The following is a 23,512-nucleotide window of genomic DNA, read 5'->3' as shown; positions in this document are numbered from 1 at the left end:
ACGGGAAAGCTGCTGGCGTTTCCGTAGATAGAATTGACATGATGAGGTTTTGGAAATTGCAGCGTATCTGCGCTGCAATTTTTTCCCGCAAAGTGGGCATGGGATTCGCATGAATTCGCATGAATCCCATCCACTTTGCAAGTACTGTTTCCGGCGCCACATGGTCAAAATGCTTCACATCTCATGCAAAAATAAGCATCTTCTGCGTGTGTGTATGGGGATGGGGGCCTGTTGGTTGAAGACCTGTTCAGCTATCAGATATTTAAAGTATATGAAATAAATATCGGTCCAGAGGGTCACATATAGATCAAAAGCGCAAACAGAAAAAACATAAGAAAAAAATACAAAAAACCCCTTCTCTCCATGTTACAGGTTGGGTTTGAGAAATAATCTCCCTGATTATATAATATTCCTTACGTATATCGGCAGAATTATATTCGATCCAAAGGATACAACCAGCGAGCTCTTTCCTGTGGGGAAAAAAGCGAAAATTAATACGTTAAAACATAAAATACGTGAAAAATGACACAAAGCGACGGATCATATCGCAGCCTACGATGACAGATCCAATATGGCCGTCTATAAGTCCCTATAAGTTTGCCTGTCGGCTCTATAGGGGATAGTGACACCTTATAGAGGGAACATCTCTGCACTACAGTATATATTGGAACATGGCAGATTTCTTGAGGGTTCCCTTATGCATGAATACAAAGGAAAGCTTATAATCACTGCGTATACAACAGGTCTATAATATAGCACTTGCCAATATAGTGACTAATAGGAAAAAAGGGGGTCAAGGCCTAGTTTGAGGGTGTAAAAGGGTAGGTTACCATAGCAACGCGTCTCGGGCTTACCTCTCCTGGTCAGCGCCATGTTTATCCGACCTTCGGGAGATCTCGGCTTTCTCCGCCACAGAAACGAAGATTACTGCGCTGAAAACGCTGCCATGTTTGTTAAGGGCAAAACCACTTCTCCGTGGCATTATTAAGACGACCTTTACAGAACGAGAAGGAAATGAATTCAACGCTAATACATTTTAGTGACATTTTAATGATAAACTGACGAGACACTAAGGTTTCAATGTGTTTACACGAGTCCAGACGGTTTATGCGCCCATATCCAAAATGGCTTTCTCCTAGCTTTTGTCGTCATCGACGTGCTACGCTTGAGGCGCCGAATGTCTTGTTTCACGCATGCCCAGTAGATATCCCGCTCGGGTGCTTTTCTTCGGCGCAGTAGCCATTTTCGGCGTGAATCGGCTTTACTCGGTGGTTTCCGTGAGCGGGGCTGAATCGCTTGGAGAATCGAGGAGTGCTCGGGAATTTCCGGAGACCATCGGGTCTTTTCGCTATTGTAATTTTCCTTCGCATTCCGGAAAGGGTGTTCGGGTGTTGCCGTCCTCCACTTTCGTGTCTTTCCGGAATTGGGCTCGGTTGTTTCCGGATGCATGGATGAAACTCAAGCCTCCCGGCTCGGCTTATCAGAAGCTGCTGCAGCAGTGGCCGCTGTGGCCGCGGCTGTACGAGATGGACCAGAGGTAACTTCGGTCACTGTCATGACCGGGCCTGATGGGAGAAATGCAACGGGAAACGGGTATACAGGTAAGTTCAGGTGCTATACACTGACCCACCACTAGGTGGAACTGTGAGCTTTGCTGTTTCATTTCATCGTGTGATACAGTGTAATACTGCTAGATGGCGCTACTTTATATTAGTAATATTATGGGATGCTGAGCTTCCAGGATCGTGGCATATTCTTATATTGTGGGAGATAGCTCTGTATTTGGGGAGAGATGTCTATGACAACCTGCCATGTCTTACTGGTATAGCTGTCAGTCAGGGTATGTGCCCGCCCACTAGACTCATTAACCATCATTATGGGAAACCATGATGGGAAGTGTTAAAGGGAAATTCTCAGAATCACTATATAAATTGTCCAGAGGATCGGCGCTAAGTATCTTATTGCTGTGAGCTGTGGCATAACTAGGAATGGCGGGGCCCCAAGGCGAACATTTGACATGGGCCCCCAACCGAGACCCCCCTTCCTTTTGAAAACCCGACTGACCTCCCCCCCCATACCCGCACACAGTATTATCCCCCATAGTAGCCCCTGCACACAGTATTATGTACAATAGTGGCCCCTGCACACAGTATTATCCCCCATAGTGGCCCCTGCACACAGTATTATGTACAATAGTGGCCCCTGCACACAGTATTATCCCCCATAGTGGCCCCTGCACACAGTATTATGTCCCATAGTGGCCCCTGCACACAGTATTATGCCCCATAGTGGCCCCTGCACACAGTATTATGTACAATAGTGGCCCCTGCACACAGTATTATCCCCCATAGTGGCCCCTGCACACAGTATTATGTCCCATAGTGGCCCCTGCACACAGTATTATGTCCCATAGTGGTCCCTGCACACACTATTATGCCCCATAGAGGCCCCTGCACACAGTATTATGCCCCTTACTGGCCCCTGCACACAGTATTATGACCCTTAGTGGCCCCTGCACACAGTATTATCCCCCATAGTGGCCCCTGCACACAGTATTATCCCCCATAGTAGCCCCTGCACACAGTATTATGTACAATAGTGGCCCCTGCACACAGTATTATCCCCCATAGTGGCCCCTGCACACAGTATTATGCCCCATAGTGGCCCCTGCACACAGTATTATGCCCCATAGTGGCCCCTGCACACAGTATTATGTCCCATAGTGGCCCCTGCACACAGTATTATGTCCCATAGTGGTCCCTGCACACAGTATTATGTCCCATAGTGGCCCCTGCACACAGTATTATGTCCCATAGTGGTCCCTGCACACAGTATTATGCCCCATAGTGGCCCCTGCACACAGTATTATGCCCCATAGTGGCCCCTGCACACAGTATTATCTCCCATAGTGACCCCTGCACACAGTATTATGCCCCATAGTGGCTCCTGCACACAGTATTATGTCCCATAGTGGTCCCTGCACACAGTATTATGCCCCATAGTGGCTCCTGCACACAGTATTATCTCCCATAGTGGCCCCTGCACACAGTATTATGTCCCATAGTGGTCCCTGCACACAGTATTATGTCCCATAGTGGCCCCTGCACACAGTATTATGCCCCATAGTGGCCCCTGCACACAGTATTATGTCCCATAGTGGCCCCTGCACACAGTATTATGTCCCATAGTGGTCCCTGCACACAGTATTATGCCCCATAGTGACCCCTGCACACAGTATTATGTCCCATAGTGGCCCATGTTGCAGAAACACAGGGGTTTTTTTTTGTGCTAATTTTGCTACAGTTTTTTGAGCCAAAGTCAAGAATGGCTATAAAGGAATGGGAAATATATAGGAAGTTCTTATACTTCTCCCGTCTGTTCAGCCCACTCCTGGATTTGACTCAAAAAGACGCAGCAAAATCTGCAAGAAAAAACGCTGAGTTTCCGTAACTTGGGGCCTCAGCCTTAAGGAGATAAAGTCTTGTAAAGCATTGTGTCTTCTAATATACAGTCTAAGTATGGCCTGTCCTTTTACAGAAGTCACCGTGTCCAGTGTTGGCGCTCCTGGAGAGAACGTTTTCACCACTTCAGTGGCCAGCACAGCCGCCCTTTCGGATCATGTACTTGTGAGTATTTTATCTTAGAAATGGATGTTATACCTACCATGGAATAAGAAGAAACAAATAAGAAAGAAACCCATTAGGCCCGTTTTACATCTGTGTTCGGGTTTCCGTTCAGTAAGTCCGCTTGGGGACCCCTGAACGGAAATCTATACGCATTAAAAAGCGGTTACCTAAGGAAACCCACGGACTCCATAGACTATAATGGGGTCTGTGTGGTTTCTGCTTGGTTTCAGCACGAAAAATGCGGAGGGGAAAGTGCTGCTTGCAGTGTTGGTACCTGACCAGAAGTTGGGGTGTTATGGAATGGGATTCAGACATATTACCCATGTTACTTATACCACAGAGGCAATAAGCGGCATGATAATACAGAGTTCAGGGGTGTCCTATTGTACAAATGTACACGATTATAGTATATAGGTGTACAACAATGGTGTGACTACGTCCATATATATAGAGTTTAAGGGATTCTCCACTTATCTGCCATGTAAGGAGTTCTATATAATTAAAGGGGTTGCAAAACATGGCTGCTCCCCCAAATAGCGCCACACCTGTCCAGGGGTTATGTCTGGTATTGCGGCTCAACTACACAGACATAAATAGCACAACTCTTAGACACGTATTGTGCTGCTTGTGGTAGAACGCAGCCATGTTTTGCTGTTGCTTTGCTTAGGGCTCACATTGTCTTTCCCCATATTGCAGGCGGAGAGGGCTTCACTTCAGATTGGAGATAGTCTGAGCACTGAGAAAGCCACGCTGATCGTAGTCCACACTGATGGCAGCATCATGGACACCCAGAATATTAAAGTGCCAACAGCCTCCATGACACCAGGTGAGAGGAATGATTCCTTCGTGCAGCCGATCTATCCCGTATAGAGATGAGCGAACACTGTTCGGATCAGCCGATCCGAACAGCACGCTCCCATAGAAATGAATGGAAGCACCTATGACGCCGGTCGGCCGGCCTCCGGCAAAGTCAGCGTCACAGGTGCTTCCATTCATTTCTATGGGAGCGTGCTGTTCGGATCGGCTGATCCGAACAGTGTTCGCTCATCTCTAATCCCGTACACTCCTCAGAATATCCTTTTCTGCACCTCTAACATTGTAGAACTATTAAAAATCTTAAGTCACTGAACTGAACTAAGATCGGCCAAACACATAGATAGCTGTGAGCCTGGCGAAGCTTATATGTACCACCGAAAGTAGTTTTATTAGTTTTCAGTAGTGCAGTCTAAACTCAGGCCTTCAGATTTTGCAGTGTTACGGTTTTGCATGGTTTTTCTTCTTCTTTCCAGCAGGTGGTGCACCATTACTATAAATATATATTACTATATATTTTATTTCTATAGCGGCAACCTATTCCGCAGCACTGTACAAATTGTAGGGTTCATATACGGACAAATTACAGAGTAATAGTCAAATCACACAATGGGACTGAGGGCCCTGCTCACAAGAGCTTACAATCTATGGGGTGGAGGGGGTGACACGAGAGGTAGCAGGGGTCTACAAATATGTTTTAAGTTCACTACAACCGCTTTAAGTAAGTATTGTTCTTTTTATTTTTGGTGTAGGCTCAGATAGGTCGTCCACCTCACCATCCCCAGGACCGGAGAAAGATGGCACAAAATACAACTGGGATCCATCGGCATACGATAATGAATTACCGGTGAGGTGTCGTAATATCAGTGGCATCTTGTACAAGAACCGTTTAGGGTCAGGTACTGTACATTTCTTCATGGTGTTCAGTAGACGAGACATGAATGTGGTTTTCCATGGATGATGGTGCTAGAGCTTGGTCCTGATAGAAGTAGTTGTTGGCATAGAAGTAATTTTCATGACTTTTTAGACACATGACGCTCTACCCCTAACATGTATACGTGGATACGTTATCTTATAGGAGGCCGAGGGCGCTGTGTGAAGCATTCGGATGGTTTTTATACTCCTACTGAGTTTGAAGCCATTGCAGGCAGAGCCAGCAGCAAGGACTGGAAGAGAAGTATCCGTTATGCGGGGCGACCCCTGCAGTGTCTTATACAGGTAAAGATACCGGTCACATCTATGTTTTTACATTTATTTATTGTCTCAATGAAAATGCAGCCCAACATGCTGCAAACTGGACCCCGTCAGAGACTACTTATCTATTGTAATCAAAGGAAGAACAGCTCTGGAGCACAAACTTCTGTTGTATCCAAAGATCTTGATGGCCGATCCCACTTGTATTTGTACTATTGCAAGGTATTTAAGCAGATTATCCTGCTCTTCAACATTGATGTTCTCTCTATAGGGCAGGTCTTCAATTTTAGATCAGTGCCATGACCCCTGCAGATCATTGGTTTCCTCACGCTAGCACAAGCTGCAGTGCTCACTCACCGTACATATGATCATGGAGGTTAATCGGCCTATTCAGAGGATCAGACTACATCTACAGGGGCACCGGTCTCTTCTACACCATCATTTCGATGGGGTGACCTAACCCTAACAAAAATTTGAAAGTTTCCTAAAAGATAGGTGCACTTTGAGGCCCTATTCACATCTGCGTTTGGGTTTCCATTCGGGGCGTCTGCTTGGGGACCTCCTGAACGGAAACCTATGAGCATTAAAAAGCGGTTACCAGGGAAAGAAGCAGCACTTTTTGTGCAGAAACCACACAGACCCCAGTATAGTCTGCGGGATTCCTGAAGGTAACTGCTTTTTAATGCGTCCGGGGGGGGGGGGGGGGGGGAGCCTAAACGGACTGCTCAAATGCAGATTTGAACCAGGCCTAAGACACCTTCAAAGCTGAAACTTCCTTATATAAACAGGTAGGCCCGAGAATCACATTTAGCTCCTATGTGAAATGAGCCGCGGTCAGGCTTGTGTGCTGCTGCTCCATCCAACTCCATGACACTGCTCTGCTACTCTCCACCTATGTTCTTAGTACACGTGGAAGTAAAGTGATGGTTGATAAAGTGGATTATAATTGTATTTACTGTTACATATTCTCCCTCGGCATTATCTCGCATTGTGTATCGGCTATATAGGGCTTTACAGAAATAGGCCCGATTACTGTCATTAAAGGCTCGGCCTCTTGTCTCTCCAGGACGGCCTGCTTACCCCTCATGCTGCATCTTGTACCTGCGCCGCCTGCTGCGATGACCTCAGCCTGGTAAGGACTTGTCCTATGATGGAGTATCCCATAGACGTTATAAAGACTTCTCATCCTGAGCGGCTCTGTACTACTAAGGGAGCATTCACACGAAGTCTCTGTGTGCTGATTCTGATGTGGAATTCGCGTCCGCAATAAACCCTCCTATTGACTTCAATGGGTTCCGTTTTCCGCACGGAACCCATTGAAATCAATGGGAAAAAAGCCTCCCATTGATTTCAATGGGTTCCGTGTGGAAAATGGAACCCATTGAAGTCCGCACCAAAGTACTCCATGTGAATGCCCCCTAATAGTTATAGGAGTGGGGGGATTAGAGACAATGCATACAGCTGTCCATGCTATGAATATGATCCTGCTCATATAGCAATCTATATATACAGGTTTACAGCTGTTAGCACAAATTGGCTTTACTCACTATGGATGTTCACGCTGAATAGTCAGGTGTTTTTTTATGTAGATTGTGAGCCCGATATAGGGATCACAATGTACATTTGTTTTCCTATCAGTATGTCTTTGTAGAATGGGAGGAAATCCACGCAAACCCGGGGAGAACATACAAAATCCTTGCAGATGTTCCTGGCGGGATTCGAACCCAGGGCTCCAGCGCTGCAAGGCTGCAGTGCTAACCACTGAGCCACCGTGTTGCCCCACGCTGAATAATTAGTTGTCACAATTGGGCTTAAATTCCCATTTCTCAATAACTTGCAAAAATGAGTACACCCCAATGAAAGTCCTTAGGAACAAAGCTAAAGTATAGCCTACAAAATTCCTATTAATAAGAATTCAATGACAGGTGAATTTAATTTCTCATTGTCCAGGTGACTATAAAAGGGCATTGCTTAAAAAAGAAAACCCTTTGCCATTTCATGCTGTCAGCCATGGCACCACATGGAAGAGAAATGTCACAAGACCTGAAAAAGAAAATACTTTCTTTGCACAGGTAAGGTGAAGGCTGCAAAAAGATTAGCAAAGCTTCACATATCAGTCAGAATACTGTAGACAAAGGTATACAAAAATGTAAAGAGGACCTTGCGTCCTCTGGCACCAGCGGCACCGATATCTCTCCACTGTCAGAAGGGCGGGCCTGACTTGGTAGTGTCATTGCTGGGCTGTGAGGAGCGGCCTTCCTTACAGTACTTGTCCATAGTCTTGTACTGTCAGAGGGGGCGTTTCTTAGTGTCCAGCAATGACGCTGAGCATTAAGGCCCGCCTTTCTGGCAGTGAAGGGATATCAGTGCCAAAACTTACAGCACCAATATCTCCGCAATCCGGGTGTGTACCATCAACGCTGACAGTGTGCTGAATTCAGCACACTCTCCGCTTTCCAGTGGTTTATAATACCACCGGTGCCACAGGACGTGAAAGGTCCTGTTTAACCCCTTATCAACATCTGCTGTCCTATTACTGTGGAGGTTGGGTCTTTATAGATGGCGACCGCTCTGCAGCATGGAATGGACAGCAGGACCCGGCTCTAATACGCAAGTCCACTTTGATTGCAACAATTTTCTATCTTTAATAGTGCGGGTCAGCTCCCATTATGGCAAGATTGTGGGACCCGACCTGTTCCTTTAACTTTTTTTAAAAAAATATATATTAAAACCTAAAAATTCAAAGGGGGGGGGGGGTACTCTTTCCCTAGATATATACATCCCGACGTCCGAAAACATTGCGTCTACAAACATACAAAAATATTTTTCCCATACAGCGATCGCTGTGTTTTTGCCATTACCTCTCCCATAAAAATTTGAATAAAAAGCTGGGGTGAGTCAATGACAGGAAAAAGGAGGAAGGGGGCGCACTGGTCCAATTCTGAACTCTTTATTGATCACACAACACGTTTCGGGCTAGGCGCCCTTTCTTAAGTGTCAATAAAAGTCATGGAGGTCATAGAAAATACTAGATGTAGGGGTTTTTGGTGAGGGGTGTATTAATTTTTTAAAACTGAAGATCTTGTCATCTAAGTTATATTATTAATAGAGATGAGCGAACACTATTCGAAACTGCCGTTTCGAATAGTACACACCCATAGGAATGAATGGACGCCGGCCTGCATGCTGGCCACTTCCATTCATTCCTATGGGAGCGTGCTATTTGAAACGGCAGTTTCGAATAGTGTTTGCTCATCTCTAATTATTAACCTTACTTTCATGTTATGGGTCCAACAAGTATTCTGTGAAACTCAGTTCTGTTGAAATTTTGGAAATTATTCTTGTGTTCAGTGACATATTGATTAAAATCTCAGCTTTCAAAAGGGGGTGTACTCCTTTATGCTGAGCACTGTATATAGATGGTGATATGGAGGAGTGAGGGTCTTACAATGGGCACCATGATGGCCTTCAGTCTCTCTACATTCACAGACAATTCTTTGTAAGAGTGTTCCCTCAATGGGGTTGTGCCATTACAGACACTTAGGCTATAAGTGTCAGGTCACTGGGGGTTTGACCACTGGGACCACCAACAATCGGGAGATCAGGATCCCAGAAATCTCCTTAAAGCTTATGAATGAATCACCAGTCTGCTTGCATAACAGGTACGCTGTACAAGTCTCTGCAGCCCCAATGAAGTGAATGGAGTGCCACTGGTACCCCATCCAGTAGCAGGCTTTAGATTGAGCCTCCGTTCTCCTAATTGGGGGGGGGGTCCCATTGGTTGGACCCTTAGCAATTTGTCACATATATTGGCACCATACCTTTGTATATCATGTGTCATGGTGATGCGGATTAGGGCTAACAGTTGAGTCTTCTTGCATTAAATACCCAAGGCTTGTGGGTACAACCACCTCCTGCTAGTATGCCAACCAAATTGCCTGCTACACCGGGTATTATTCCTATAAAGGCAGTTTCCCTTCTTATAGACTGTGGTCTGATGACTTCAACAAAATGGTGGCTCTACTGTAGAGAATTCGCCTTAAAGACCTAAAGACTTGTTTGTATCTCTGTGTCTGTGGTTTTTTTGGAGGGGTCCCTGATCAAGTCCCTGAATCCTACATGATATCAATGATATAAGTAATAGAGATGAGCGAACACTGTTCGGATCAGCCGTTCCGAACAGCACGCTCCCATAGAAATGAATGGAAGCACCTGGCACGCAGACTTTGCTGGCGGCCGGCCGGCGTCACAGGTGCTTCCATTCATTTCTATGTGAGCGTGCTGTTCGGAATGGCTGATCTGAACAGTGTTCGCTCATCTCTAATAAGTAATGACTGCTGATGGTGCCGCCTGGGCAATGTGTTCTCTAAAGTAGGTTGCCCTGTGAGTTTGGGTGGTGAAATTCATCACTTGGGAAATCTTGAAGACGTTGCGCTCAATCTAACATCACAGCGGCTCTTATCTCTGGCTGTTAGAACGGGTCCTTCCTATTACGTTGTCCCTGTGTTCCTTGCAGGGTACAAAGATTAGGGTTCTCCATTTTGGACAAACTCATTAAAACGTACAACCTCTTTGACATCCGGAGCTTCACCCTAGTTCCTCTAGTGTGTCTTAAGAACATTGATTGTCCGAAGTGGAATAATCCAAGATCATCCTAGTTTGATATTTTCACGGTTAAAAAGATGTGAAGTGTGTGAACTCTTCGGCGCTCTCATGGGATTGCGTTTTGCTGATTTGTCAGGTTTTATTTCCTTGGCTTCCTGAAGTCCTCACAAGCAATGTCAATCTCATCTGCGGCGACAGGTCTCGGAGGCTTTAGAAGTATTGCTGACTCTGCCACCTTGGCTCGTCTTTTCATGGTCCTCATTACGGATGGATTCTGGTTACAATGTCCTCTGGCGGTTTTAATTTTATGTGTTTTAGCTGTCATCCGCTGACATTGGAAATGTATTGGGCATAAGATGACGGTAGGAAAAGAAATAGGCGTCAACATTTACATATGGGCAAGACGTTATCGCATTCATTTGAGTTCCTGCTTACCTGTATGTGTTTGATGTTCGAGATTGCAAGAGGCTTGTGTGAGACTAGTATAGTATATTGCGGCATTAGACAAAACTAGAGCTGTCAGTCTAAACCAAGATGGAGGTGCCACGTAGGGTTTACTGGAAAGAGCCTGAGCGCCCCAGGTTTGGGAATTTCTACTGGCCACATTAAAGGGATTCTATCATTAGAATTCCGTTTTTTAACGAATTACACATCGTAATAGCCTTAAGAAAGGCTATTCTTCTCTTACCTTTATTATTCTGATCCGCCCCACCATTCCTGAGAAATTTATTCTTTCTTCCATATGTATAGGAGTTTTCAGACAGCACTGGCGGCGTCCCCTGTGCTATTCAAAAACTCTCCATCTTCTTCTCCTGCGTCACCTTTGTGTCTTCCTCCAAATGCGCCGACTGCGCATGTCCGTCGGCCATTTTCCTGTGGCCTCTCCCGTTCGGCCACAGGAAAATGGCCGACGGACGTGCGCAGTCGGTGCTTTTGGATGAAGACACAAAGGTGACGTGGGAGATGAAGATGGAGAGTTTTTGAACAGCACAGGGGACGCCCCCAGTACTGTCTGAAAACTCATTTACACTTGAAAGAAAGAAGACATTTCTCAGGAATGGCGGTGCGGATCAGAATAATAAAGGTCAGAGAAGAATAGCCTTTCTTAAGACTATCCCTACGTGTACTTAGTTAAAAAAGGAAATTCTAATGATAGACTCCTTATCTCACTGCCTTGTTAAGAGTTTTCAAGTTAAAATTCTGCCAATATGTATAAAATAACATTTGTCGTGTAACTTTCATGTCCGCAGAGCGGCCCCGTCCGTCTTTTCATACCTTACAAGCGCCGGAAAAAGGAAGGAGAGATATCAGCCGTCTCTGTCAAAAAAGACCAAACTAAAAACATCGGCCTTCTTCCTGCAACGGCGGAAACCACGTGTAAGAGCAAGGGAACAATGTGGGTGCGGGGCGGGAGAGCTGAGCTCCTACTGATGTATCTAAGTGGAACTAGAATGGATTGGGGCAGATTTACAAATCTTCATATTTAGCTATAGAAATGTACACGATGCCTCTAGTGAAACCTATGTCAAGGTAAGGCTAGGTTCACATCGGTGTTGGAGTCTCCATACGCCACCTCGGATTCTGCTAAAAGCGGTGGAGAGTAAAGTCTTGCACGGAGGACCTTTCTCTTCACCAGTTTCCATATAAAACCACTGGAAACCCGGCAGACAACCGGCGGACCCCTGTCCTCCATACAGGAGTCCGCCGGTTGCCTGCCGGGTTTCCATCGGTTTTATATGGAAACTGGTGGAGAGAAAATTCCTACGTGCAAGACTTTACTCTCCGCCGGTTTCAGTTCTAAATTGACTTGCACCCAACAGACCCCATTACAATCAATGGGGTCCATTGGACTCTTTGCATAACTGCTATATCAATGGGGTCCATTGGATGCGACGTTAGTGTGAACCTAGTGTAAATTGTTTCTCTAGTGCCAGGTACAATATGGTTCAAGGTCCGACCATTTAATGGGCCTTGTAACATGACTAAGGATAGCGGCCAAACCCGAATGTCCACCAAAAGAAAGACACACACAATTCTTTTTGGAGGAGATTCTGGTTCGGCTGATCTCCTTAGTCATGTTGCAAGGCTCATTAAAGAGTCGTACATTGATTTTTTTTATTTAGGGTAAGTCCCTACACCCGCTGGCACTCTCTGCAAGGATAAACCGTACCGCCATGGTATTCCTGTCACAGGTCTGTTCTCTTTGCAGTTACTGTGTCATCGTCTGGACAGATTACAGCCACAGATTCCCTGACCTTTGAGAGAGAGACGACTACTGAGACAACTACTATACTGACGGATAGCCCTACTCAAGGAGATGTCTACACCGGAGCAGCAGGTAAGGTGTTAATCTTAAAACCCATTATCATTTTACCCCACGCGTTTCCTGCTGTGATTTTCACCTCTTTATTAGGCTCACGTTGTGGGTTCTGAGGGTAAATCAGACCTGGAATCCATATGGAGCAGGGCACTATTTTTTCAATCTCTGCCTCCCATTAAATACAACGGGAAGCAGAATTGGGGTGGAATTTGGCATCAGCCTTAAAATCAGCATGAAATTCTGACATGTGAATAGGCTCTAAATTGCTGCCACAATTTTCATTGAGACAGATTCCATTTTTTTTCCCACTTTTGTCCATTTTTCTTTAGCTTTCATTGACTTTTATTTTACGTCGTATTTATTCTGACACTGGATGGATGAGAGAATCAGCCAGGAGGACAGCAAGGTCATATGCTAAAGAAGTAGGACATGGCCTCTAAGGGTATTAATCCGCAGCACAGAACATAGTCCAAATACGGTTAATACAAAGATTCAGGGACGGCACTTATGAAGGGTATACAGAACATAATCTTAGTGGATATAGGCAATTTGCGGTGACTAGAAAGGTCTGGGTGCGGCCACAACCCCAGACGGACCATGCAAAGGTAACAGCTGTGTTTTGTCCTGGTCCGTAGAGGAATCAAGGCCAATATCTTCCATTTATAGTCACCATATCTGGTCTGATGTGAAAAATGCAAACAATAATGTGTCCTCGTCCAGTGCCAAAGCCATATTGTTATCAGAGATGCTGCTGCTGTGACGCTCTAGACCGGCTATGGGTAATGGGAAACCGGCATATCGAGTTTTTGTTTAGCTCCTGAGCTCCTCGTTTTCTTGTTGCATACCGTCTCCTTTCTGTTATGTCTCCATTAAATGACAAGCTTGTGGCAGAACATAACCTTGGATGTGAGACATCACAGTGCTAAATATATATATACTCTGCAGTGCTCCGAGCTGTACAAGCCAGAGGTGCAAATTGGCATCAAAAGTATCAGGGAAGCGCAACCGGCAAAAGTTTTCCCTCCATCACCTCAGCTTGCTTTGTCTTCACAGTGACTATCGAACTTTCTTCTTTTTATTTTTGATTGTTTTATTTTTTTGGTTTCAACCCAATTGTCCGCTTTTCTACAGATACCTATTTGCAATGCATACGGGTTACATGCTTATATGGTAGAACAACCCTTATTTGTCAACGCACATCATAAGCAAGCCACTGATGTGGCCACTAGCATGTTCACGATATGACTTTCCTATCCCATCCTTGAATATGGGAAGGCGTGTCCCAATGCCGGTTTTGTCGGATATGATGCCCAAACGGTGCGACGTGATGAGGCCTATGGCGCTAGTGTCGCCAGGATATCTGAGCAGTCTGGTGCAGACAGGTGTCTCGTGAACAAGGCACCACATCACGAGTTAAGTGACTTTGAACGTGTGATGAGAATCGGTGGGGCATAACATTTTGGAGATTACCCGGGAATTTGGGTTTACGAGCTCAACAGTGTCCCAGGTGGACCTGCAATATTGCAGAGACAACATTGGCAGCCACGTAAACCGATGCACCGATCGACCACGAGTGTTCGATGAATGGACGTCATGTCACCTCCGCAGAGTCGTACGGGGCTCTCGACGGTCTACTGTGGGTCAAATTGATTTGAATGTGGAGCGCCAGGATTGTACGCCGAGAACTGCACCGCATAGGCTTCAACAGTCAACGCCCGACCCGTGTCCCAATGCATAAAGTCCTGTGATCACAGCAGCATTGGCACTGATCCAGATAGGCATTTATAAGTCCTTGGGAGGGGGATATTCAACCATTTTGTTACTATTGAGTAGATTGGAGTCCACATTATACTGATTGTCTACTCTTTCCATTTTCTTAGTGTTGTCCTCACTTCCGGCACTGGCACTAGCACCGGGTACTCCAACCAAAGAGGCTTCATCAGGAGTGGTGAACGGGTTGGAGGTATCGGAGCAGCAGAGGCCATGGCTGTATTTGGAAGAGATGGTGAATTCCTTGCTCAGTACTGCCCAGCAGCTGAAAGCCTATGTAGAACAGGCCAAAAATGAGGCGGCAGCCGCTGCGGAGAGGAAGGAGGTAGGGCCTCTAAAAAATATATATTATTTCTAAATAATTTTTATGTCTTTTTGCACTTTTGTTTTTGCTGCATGGGTCAGAGGTTGTAACACCTTATCCCGAGCAGCGCGCCCGGGGACATTAGGTGCCCAGCCCGCACCATGCCTATGACACAGGTCAGCGAGATGATCTGTAATTAAATCCGTAATCTTCTTATTGGACAGACAGGTCCCATTGCGGCTGAAACCTGCTGTAAATCCTTAGTGGTTGAAGAGATTGTTTCCCATATACTGTCTTCTCTCAGAACCTGAGCTTCCCACACTTAGTCAGTATTAGGTCTGGGATATTACATGTTGGCTGCCAGTCTGGTATCAATGCCACTGCCCACCCACAGAGCCAAATCGGGTGTGATAGGACAGTGACAGCCAAATCTTTTCTATTGAATGACTCTAGTATAGCACCACTTCTGTATGACAGCTTTGTTCCATTCTGTGTGATACATTAGTGATTAGTGTTACAATTGTTGCACAGATATGTGTGCACACATGTGAATGTAATACGATTGCACAATGCGAATGCAATACAATTGCACAATGCGAATGCAGTACAATTGCACAATGCGAATGCAGTACAATTGCACAATGCGAATGCAGTACAATTACACAATGCGAATGCAGTACAATTGCACAATGCGAATGCAGTACAATTGCACAATGCGAATGCAGTACAATTACACAATGCGAATGCAGTACAATTGCACAATGCGAATGCAGTACAATTGCACAATGCGAATGCAGTACAATTGCACAATGCGAATGCAGTACAATTGCACAATGCGAATGCAGTACAATTGCACAATGCGAATGCAGTACAATTGCACAATGCGAATGCAGTACAATTGCACAATGCGAATGCAGTACAATTGCACAATGCGAATGCAGTACAATTACACAATGCGAATGCAGTACAATTGCACAATGCGAATGCAGTACAATTGCACAATGCGAATGCAGTACAATTGCACAATGCGAATGCAGTACAATTGCACAATGCGAATGCAGTACAATTGCACAATGCGAATGCAGTACAATTGCACAATGCGAATGCAGTACAATTGCACAATGCGAATGCAGTATAATTGCACAATGCGAATGCAGTACAATTGCACAATGCGAATGCAGTATAATTGCACAATATGAATGTAATACAACTGCACAATGCGAATGCAGTACAATTGCACAATGCGAATGCAGTACAATTGCACAATGCGAATGCAGTACAATTGCACAATGCGAATGCAGTACAATTGCACAATGCGAATGCAGTACAATTGCACAATGTGAATGCAATACAATTTCATTGATACTATTATGTCTATAGTCTTTCTCCCGTTGGTTTTGCAGACCAATTCTACCTAGATATGCCATGACAGTGCGGACTATACAACTAGACTGATTTCACATAGAATCTGGAAAAACTGATTGAAAATCCGTCAGACAGTTTGCTGAAAAATGTAAATCTATGTTGTCAATCTGCGTGTGGATTCAGATCCCAATTTTCCCAATCTCCAAATTATGCAACTATAGCATGTCCTAAAAGCTGCACCATTTGTTTTTTTAGTATCCCGTTCACAGGCATTATGTTATCTTTGTGTGCATTTTCTGAGCATAATTCACACCCGATATAAATAGTATATGAACGTTCCTAAGCTCATACTAGTGGCAGCTACTGGTAGTCAGAAGTCTATGGACAGGACTTGTCACCTCTCCTGACATGTCTGATTTAGTAAATTCTTAAAGGGCACCTCCAGTAATACAACAACTTTGCTCTGTCAGAGCTCCTTGGCTCTGTTCCTGCACAGTCTGATACTATCAGCTATACTGATAGAGAAAGTGAGAGAATGACACACCCCAACTGGTAACACCCACTTGTCAATTTATTCACACATTTCTAGGAGGAGTAACAGAGGAGCAACACAATGCAGAATGTTAATAAAATATGCGAATTATTGAATATGAGAATTATTGAATGGGGATACAAGTCTGGCGACTTGTCATCTGTAAATCTTCATTTATACAGGGGGTTTAGATCTCTGTCTGAGAAAAATGGGCTGGCATTGCTATTATGTGGATTATACCACTGATATGTGGGGTCTCGTAGCCCTGTTTACCGATTCAAGGCACTTCTCTCTATAGAAGTCTATAGAAGCTCCAGAAAGCGGCAACGCTCAAAGGCACCACCATTTCTCCATTGACTTCATTTGCTGACTTTTAATAAGAGTACTGAGGCCATAGGGTCCCATAGGGTACCTTCACGTACTAAACACTTATGGTATATCCTGTGGATACATCAGTTATGCCGGATATACACCCCTAAGATGGTCAGTTCCTTGGTTCTGGACTCCCGTCAAACCCCAGCAACCAGCTCTGCTGGTGAAATGTAGTATTACATGATGTGTCTACAGAATACCTCACTATTCTGGCTCATAGAAGGGAGTCCCAAGTGTATTAGGGCGGGTTCACACCTGTGCCTGGTCTCCGCTTTGCTGGTTTCCGTCTTCTGCCCGAGAAACTGGACAGGAGACGGAAACCCTGCGGTCAGATTTCAACCCCATTCACTTGAATGGGTTTGCAAAGTGACCGCCCGTGAGCGACTTCTGCCTCTCCGCGGCGAAACTGGTTTTTTAACCGGACACAAAGTCGGACATACAGGACTTTGTGTCCAGTTATAAAAAAAAAACAAAAAAAACGGTTTCGCTGCGGAGACCATAAGGACGCTCACGGGCGGACACTGACTCCAGTCTCTCGGGCCGAAGACGGAAACCAACAAAGGGGAGACCTGGCGCAGATGTGAACCCGCCCTAAGATGTCTGTATACCCTTATCATAAGACAACCTAATATGCACCTATCACGTGACAATATAACCATGACCAGAATACAGGCCGTCCGCAGACTTTTCTTCTTACCCATATCCTTTGGGTTTATTTTCCTGCAGTTCCCGAGTCATCTCTTCCAACATACAGAGGACATGGATGGCAAACACGAGATTTTACTTCGGGTAAGATTGGCGCTTATACGTATCTGTTCTCTTTTTTTGGCGTCTCCTGTGTGGCGTGCTATTACAATCTGACATACAGGGCCCTTGGGTTCCATACTGTCATAGCGGCCTGATCTATATATGTGATAATTGTGCTGCTCCTGAAATATTACGTATGTTTCCGCATATTAATGCGTCTATCTTTAGCGTTCATGTGTCCTATATATATATATAATGTATGTTCAAGCAACACAAAGCATGGAAAGTGTGACAGATTTCTGAATGTATCGTCACATCAGAGTCGCACCTCCCGCCTCCCTCGCTCTGCATCTTATTACCTCTCACTATTTTAAGGAGCTTTATTTCCTTCCCTTCACACCCTCTCCTCCACGCTCATGTTATGTGTCTGCTCATCCCCTCACTGTCCTTGAACGTCTTCATACTTGGGTAAATTCTTCGGAGGAAGCATCTTGTTGTACGTCTTCAGGTTGGCTTTCTAATTGCAAATTTTTCGCGGCCTGCAGAGGTGTTATATTCGTCTTTCTGGTATAATTATCGTCTTCCTGGATATTTATTTCCTGTTTCTTAATCGGTTCTTTTCGTGACATTGATACATGGATGATAATCTGTAAATAACGAAATAACTAGAAAATCGTCATCCGCACCCCTATATGTGCGCGCGGCGTAGTGTAAATTATGCGTCACCGAGGAGTGATATGATAGCTATATATACATATCTTTCATGAAAAAAGGGTTAATTTTTGTACACCTCAACGCCAGTTATATCAGATATCTGCACCTTTGCTCACTACTTGCACCAAATTTGGGTGTCGAGGGCGGGGGTGGGGACATCTATAACTCCCGCCAGTTCCTGATAGGCATAGATTTCTGGTGGCCTTATTTATGAAGAGGAGCCTCTTGATAAATCAGCTTTGCCTTGTGCCTATCAGGCCCTTTATTAAAGGGATGTTATCATTAGAATCCCTTTTATTCAGGCTTACCACGTTGGAATAGCCTTAAGAAAGGCTATTCTTCCCGTACCTTTACAAGTCTTCTCTGCGCCACCGTTCCGGTGATATTTCCGGTTTTCACGACTGGAGTCGTCCCCTGTGCTGCCTGCAGACTCTCCAGCGACGCCCTACATCTTCTTCTTGAGACCGCCTCTTCTTCAACTGAAAGCGCCGGCTGCGCATGTGTAGCGGCCATTTTCCTGTGGCCTCTTATGCGATTGTCTCTTCAGCCACAGGAAAATGGCACCCGCACATGCTCAGTCTGCGCTTTCGGTTGAAGACATGAAGAAGAAGAGACCTTTTTGACCTTTCTGTCCAACGCGACGCGTTGCTTTTTTTGCTGCCGGAGCTCACGTGAGGCCTTAGCCTTAAAGAGGTATTATAGTCATTTCAAGGTACCGCCACCTCAGATTAGGTTGTAACTCGCTTATTGGTGGTGGGTCATTACTGCTGGAACCCCATTGACCATAAGAACAAGGGATTCTCGTTCCATTCACTACTATGAGGCTGTTGAAGATAACTGAGCGCTCTCTCCGTTTGCCTTATAGATCGTACATGCAGGAGCAGAGTACTTGGAACGGGAGCGGGTCTCTTCCTTTCTTATGTTGGTGCGGGTCCCAGTGGTCGAAACTGGAAATAACCTTTAATACCCCTTTAAGTATGTTACATTGCCATAGAGTTACATGTATAACTTGGGAATGTGCTGTGGATCAGCCATCATATAGTCATTTGTCATTAATCCCATTTTTCATATGGACAGGAAACCTTATGGGGCAAACTATTAAAGATCATTGGCCCTACAAATGTAATTAATATGTAAACCAGTACCGATCGACATGGTATATGCCTATGAATGCTGCCCGTATGAAAAGACGCTAGCGCAGGGTAGGTGGTAGTAATGCACAATGCACTGGACGTTCCAAAAACTGCCATGACGACTCTTGTATTGTGTGACCAATTCCCTGTTTTTCCGATGTGACGTGATGACATTGTCTCTAACACTTCTTGGTCTGCTCTTTGTCCAGCAATCCTGTGTTAATTGTGGCAGAGAAGCTCTTAATGAATGCACCGGCTGCCATAAAGTCAATTACTGCTCCATCTTCTGCCAGCGTAAGGTAGGAAGTGTCTCAAGTATGTTTGTAAGAGCCTTGTTACTGAGCTAACGGAGATGTGCTTTACCCCCATCCTATTGAACATTCTCACAAGAGCATAATAGGCTAGGAAAGTATATACTGTGCTAATAATGTGCAGCTGCAGCTAGAACAAGGTGTATTTGTGCCCCCGGACAGTCCGTTACATAAGGAGGTAATGGCAGGGCATGTGGGGTCAGCAGAGTAGTCGTCTTATTGATTCTTCTTACAAATAAAATTAGTAATGCCAACTGTATCACTCCTTTGCTTCAGGACGCCAATGATTCCTTTGTCTCTATCCCAAATCTTCCTGTTCCAATGATGCAACATTGATAGGATATAACATTCGATGGCTTCATCCAGTCACACAGTACAATTTTTTCCCATTGAATTTCCATAATTTGGGGTCTTTTCCCTATAGGGATTTTCTGGAAGAGAACAATATTACGGGTTATGGACTCTAAATTCTAAGGATACGTTGATCCAAGGTTTTTATACGACTGCCAGGTTGGAGTTGAGAAGGAATTTTTTCCCCTGATATGGGGCAATTGGCATGAGCCTCATGGGGTTTTTTGCCTTCCTCAGGACCAACACTGTAGGGGACTGTAGGGTTATAGGTTGGACTTGATGGACTGATGTCTTGATCCAACCTCATCTACTATGTAACTATATCTTGATGTGTTTCCCTTAGGATACACGGGAGGAGGCCACAGCCTTTGGTTGTCCTCCGTGGTCTCGTCACTGACTACCCAGCACAGTACCATACATTGTGTAGGGGATATAATTGGTATTGCAGCTCACCCCATTGACTTGAAGGGTGTTGAAGCTTAATTGGTCCTAGAAAACCCCTTTAGCATTGGAAATGAGGCCACAAAATTGGAGGGAGGCATGTATGCCAAGATGGCATCGTTTTTTTCATTGTAGTTGTCCATTAGGGACCACACATACCCAAAATTCAGTTTTCCCCCCAAACCATCTAATGTGAATGCTTGACTACCCTGGTAATTCCTCTAGACTCACATCTTGTTGCTTCCATGGCTGCTGGATGGATATAATATGTTGTTATGATGGGTATATTTGTCATTTATAGATCTGTACTAGAGATGAGCGAACACTGTTCGGATCAGCCGATCTGAACAGCACGCTCCCATAGAAATGAATGGAAGCACCTGTGACGCCGGCCGGCCGCGGGCAAAGTCTGCGTCACAGGTGCTTCCATTCATTTCTATGGGAGCGTGCTGTTCAGATCGGCTGATCCGAACAGTGTTCGCTCATCTCTAATCTGTACTATTTCCGCCATCATATAGCTTGTGATTGTGTCTGCCATTACCATTTACATGACTGATTTGCTCTTTGATAGGACTGGAAGGACCACCAGCACCTTTGTGGCCAGACCTCCACCTTATCAGTTCATGCCGATGAGGTTCATGTTGCAGAGAAGGAGTCCGTCTGACCTTGCGCTTATACCGTGTTCTGTCGACGTCCTTATTGAGCAGCGAAGTGGAGAATGCTAGTAAGGGCTGTAGATAACACTTAGCTTTATATTTTTAATAATATATGTAATAGGAGAGGATCTACTGGTCAGACAGATTGGATGCGCATTGGGTTATTTATATCATTTCTATCATTTGTAAATGATATGATATTTTCTAGACACTTAAAGGGATTGTCCAGTGGATGACGTAGGCACAGGATGGGTCATCAGTATCAGATCGATCGGGGTCCGACACCTGAACCCCAAACCAATCAGCTGATGCAGCTGTTAGAAGCCATATTAAAGGGATTGTCCGGGATAAACCCACCTTTCTTATGGACTGTGCATGATGGGACTCCGTCTCTATTACACAGGCGTAGGCGACTGGCACCTCCTCTTCTTGGTGCTTGCCGGCCGCCCACGTCTGCGCAATAGAGAGGAACAACAAATGAAGCTCCGTGCCTAGAAGGCATATATACAAGTATGTATGATGGCATGGGGGTGAGTTGGTTAGGAAGTAAAAGTAGTGGGTGCGGCTAGCTGGTGAAATGGGAGGGGGGAAGGAGTGAGAGAGGGAAGATGGGAGTCAGCGCTGAGTGAAGCGCAAAGCATCATGGTAGTTGTAGGAAAACAGAACAGAAAGATACCCATGTAAACAAATGCAGAAGATGCCAGGAGCTCCCTAACCTAGTAATGACCCAAAACACTGCTAATATTTGGTTGCACTTACTAACCTATTAATAGCACTCACCGACCTTCTTTGAAAATTATATTTTTGCCCTGAAAACTCCTTTAAGACTAAATTTATGGCCAAGGCAGCTCCTATTCAGGGCTGTAGGTCCAGATGCCAAAGTATCTAGAGTTTCTGATCTGTACAGTAGCAGTGACGCAGGACTGCTTCTGTCCGTATACTTATGATGATCGAATTCGGGTTCCGGAGTTGGACCCCGACCTATCTGATACCGATGACCTATACAGAGGTCAGGTCATCAGTTTAAAAAATGTTCAGATCCTGGACAATCCCATAATACCTTGTTAACAACATACCATGGTCATTAAAAATGTCTTGTGTTACGTCAGTTTGTCGTGTAGGGTAGGTTCACATTACATTGGGATATACTATATATATATATATATATATATATATATATATATATATATATATATATATATATATATATATATATATATATACTGACTATATATAGTCAGTGATTGGCTTGTGAAAACATGGTGTAAGCATTGCCTTTCTAACACTGACTTATTCGATTATTCAGCAACCCTTTCACTGAATGCCAAAGACAAAATCTCTGCTGAGGCGAGACAAGATAGACCTCTATACCAACCAGGTATAGCACATCTCCAGTCTCCCTAGCTGGAGACTTGTTCGGTCCTATATTTAGAGGGGATAGCCCGAATTACTAAACATGGCTGCTTTCCTCTTCTCAGGAAGTGACATCACGTCTGTTGGTCACATGGCAATACCACAGCTCAGTCCCATTTAGAGGAATAGGACTAGGAATAGGATTTTTCATGCGGAAACCATTGTAGTCTATGGGGTCCACGGGTTTCTGCTTTTTTATGTGGTTTAGGTTTCCATTTGGGGGGTCCTCAAGGGAACTACCTTAATGGAAACCCATGCGCGGCCCGTGTGACCATTAGAACAAGAAATTAGCCATGTTTTCTAATCTTGGATAACCCCTTTAAAAGGTAGCACATTGTCGTGCATGGAAAAGGTAAAATCCTTACCTTATCCTTATCCTTACCCTATAGAATTAACAGCTGTACTATCCCAGTCTAGTGTCATGGGGCAGGTGGGACGGTGAATGAGCCACCCACTCGTCCGAGTCACTAGACCGTCCCAACAGCGAGACACCGCACCATCACCTCGTCTCCACTGACCAGACTGACCATGGCTTTTTACCTTCTTGATATTAAAATGCATAAAAGATGAATCCTCTGAACTGGGAATAAATCTCTTATTTCACCGCACTTTGTCCACAATGGATTGTGGGGCATTTTGACATGTGGCTTTTATGGGCCGAGTAATTTTTCTATTGCAGAATTTGATACCTTGTTTACATTGATGATTGTATGGGTGACGCCGAATGTATAGATGTGTGCGACGAGAGGATTGAGAATTCTCACATTTCCTAAAGTATTCTTCTGAATTCGCAGAGAGCGGTTGTTTTATATAGAATTTCAATAAACTGTTGTACTGCGTCACCT

General features: G+C 44.8%; 1 protein-coding gene across 1 annotated transcript; it reads left to right on the top strand.

The window, feature by feature from the left end:
- The first annotated feature begins 1,231 nt into the window (after positions 1 to 1,231).
- Positions 1,232 to 22,391, top strand: DEAF1 (DEAF1 transcription factor). Its single transcript, XM_075281300.1, has 12 exons — positions 1,232 to 1,601; positions 3,538 to 3,626; positions 4,323 to 4,452; positions 5,192 to 5,338; positions 5,518 to 5,657; positions 6,700 to 6,765; positions 11,489 to 11,615; positions 12,448 to 12,576; positions 14,439 to 14,653; positions 17,628 to 17,690; positions 19,705 to 19,794; positions 21,170 to 22,391. The coding sequence occupies exons 1-12, from the start codon at positions 1,448 to 1,450 to the stop codon at positions 21,260 to 21,262; spliced, it is 1,443 nt and encodes a 480-aa protein (XP_075137401.1). The 5' UTR covers positions 1,232 to 1,447; the 3' UTR covers positions 21,263 to 22,391.
- Positions 22,392 to 23,512: the final 1,121 nt, after the last annotated feature.

This window comes from Leptodactylus fuscus, chromosome 7, assembly GCF_031893055.1.
Source record: "Leptodactylus fuscus isolate aLepFus1 chromosome 7, aLepFus1.hap2, whole genome shotgun sequence".
Lineage (NCBI taxonomy): Eukaryota > Metazoa > Chordata > Amphibia > Anura > Leptodactylidae > Leptodactylus > Leptodactylus fuscus.
This window is presented reverse-complemented; position numbering and strand designations above follow the sequence as displayed.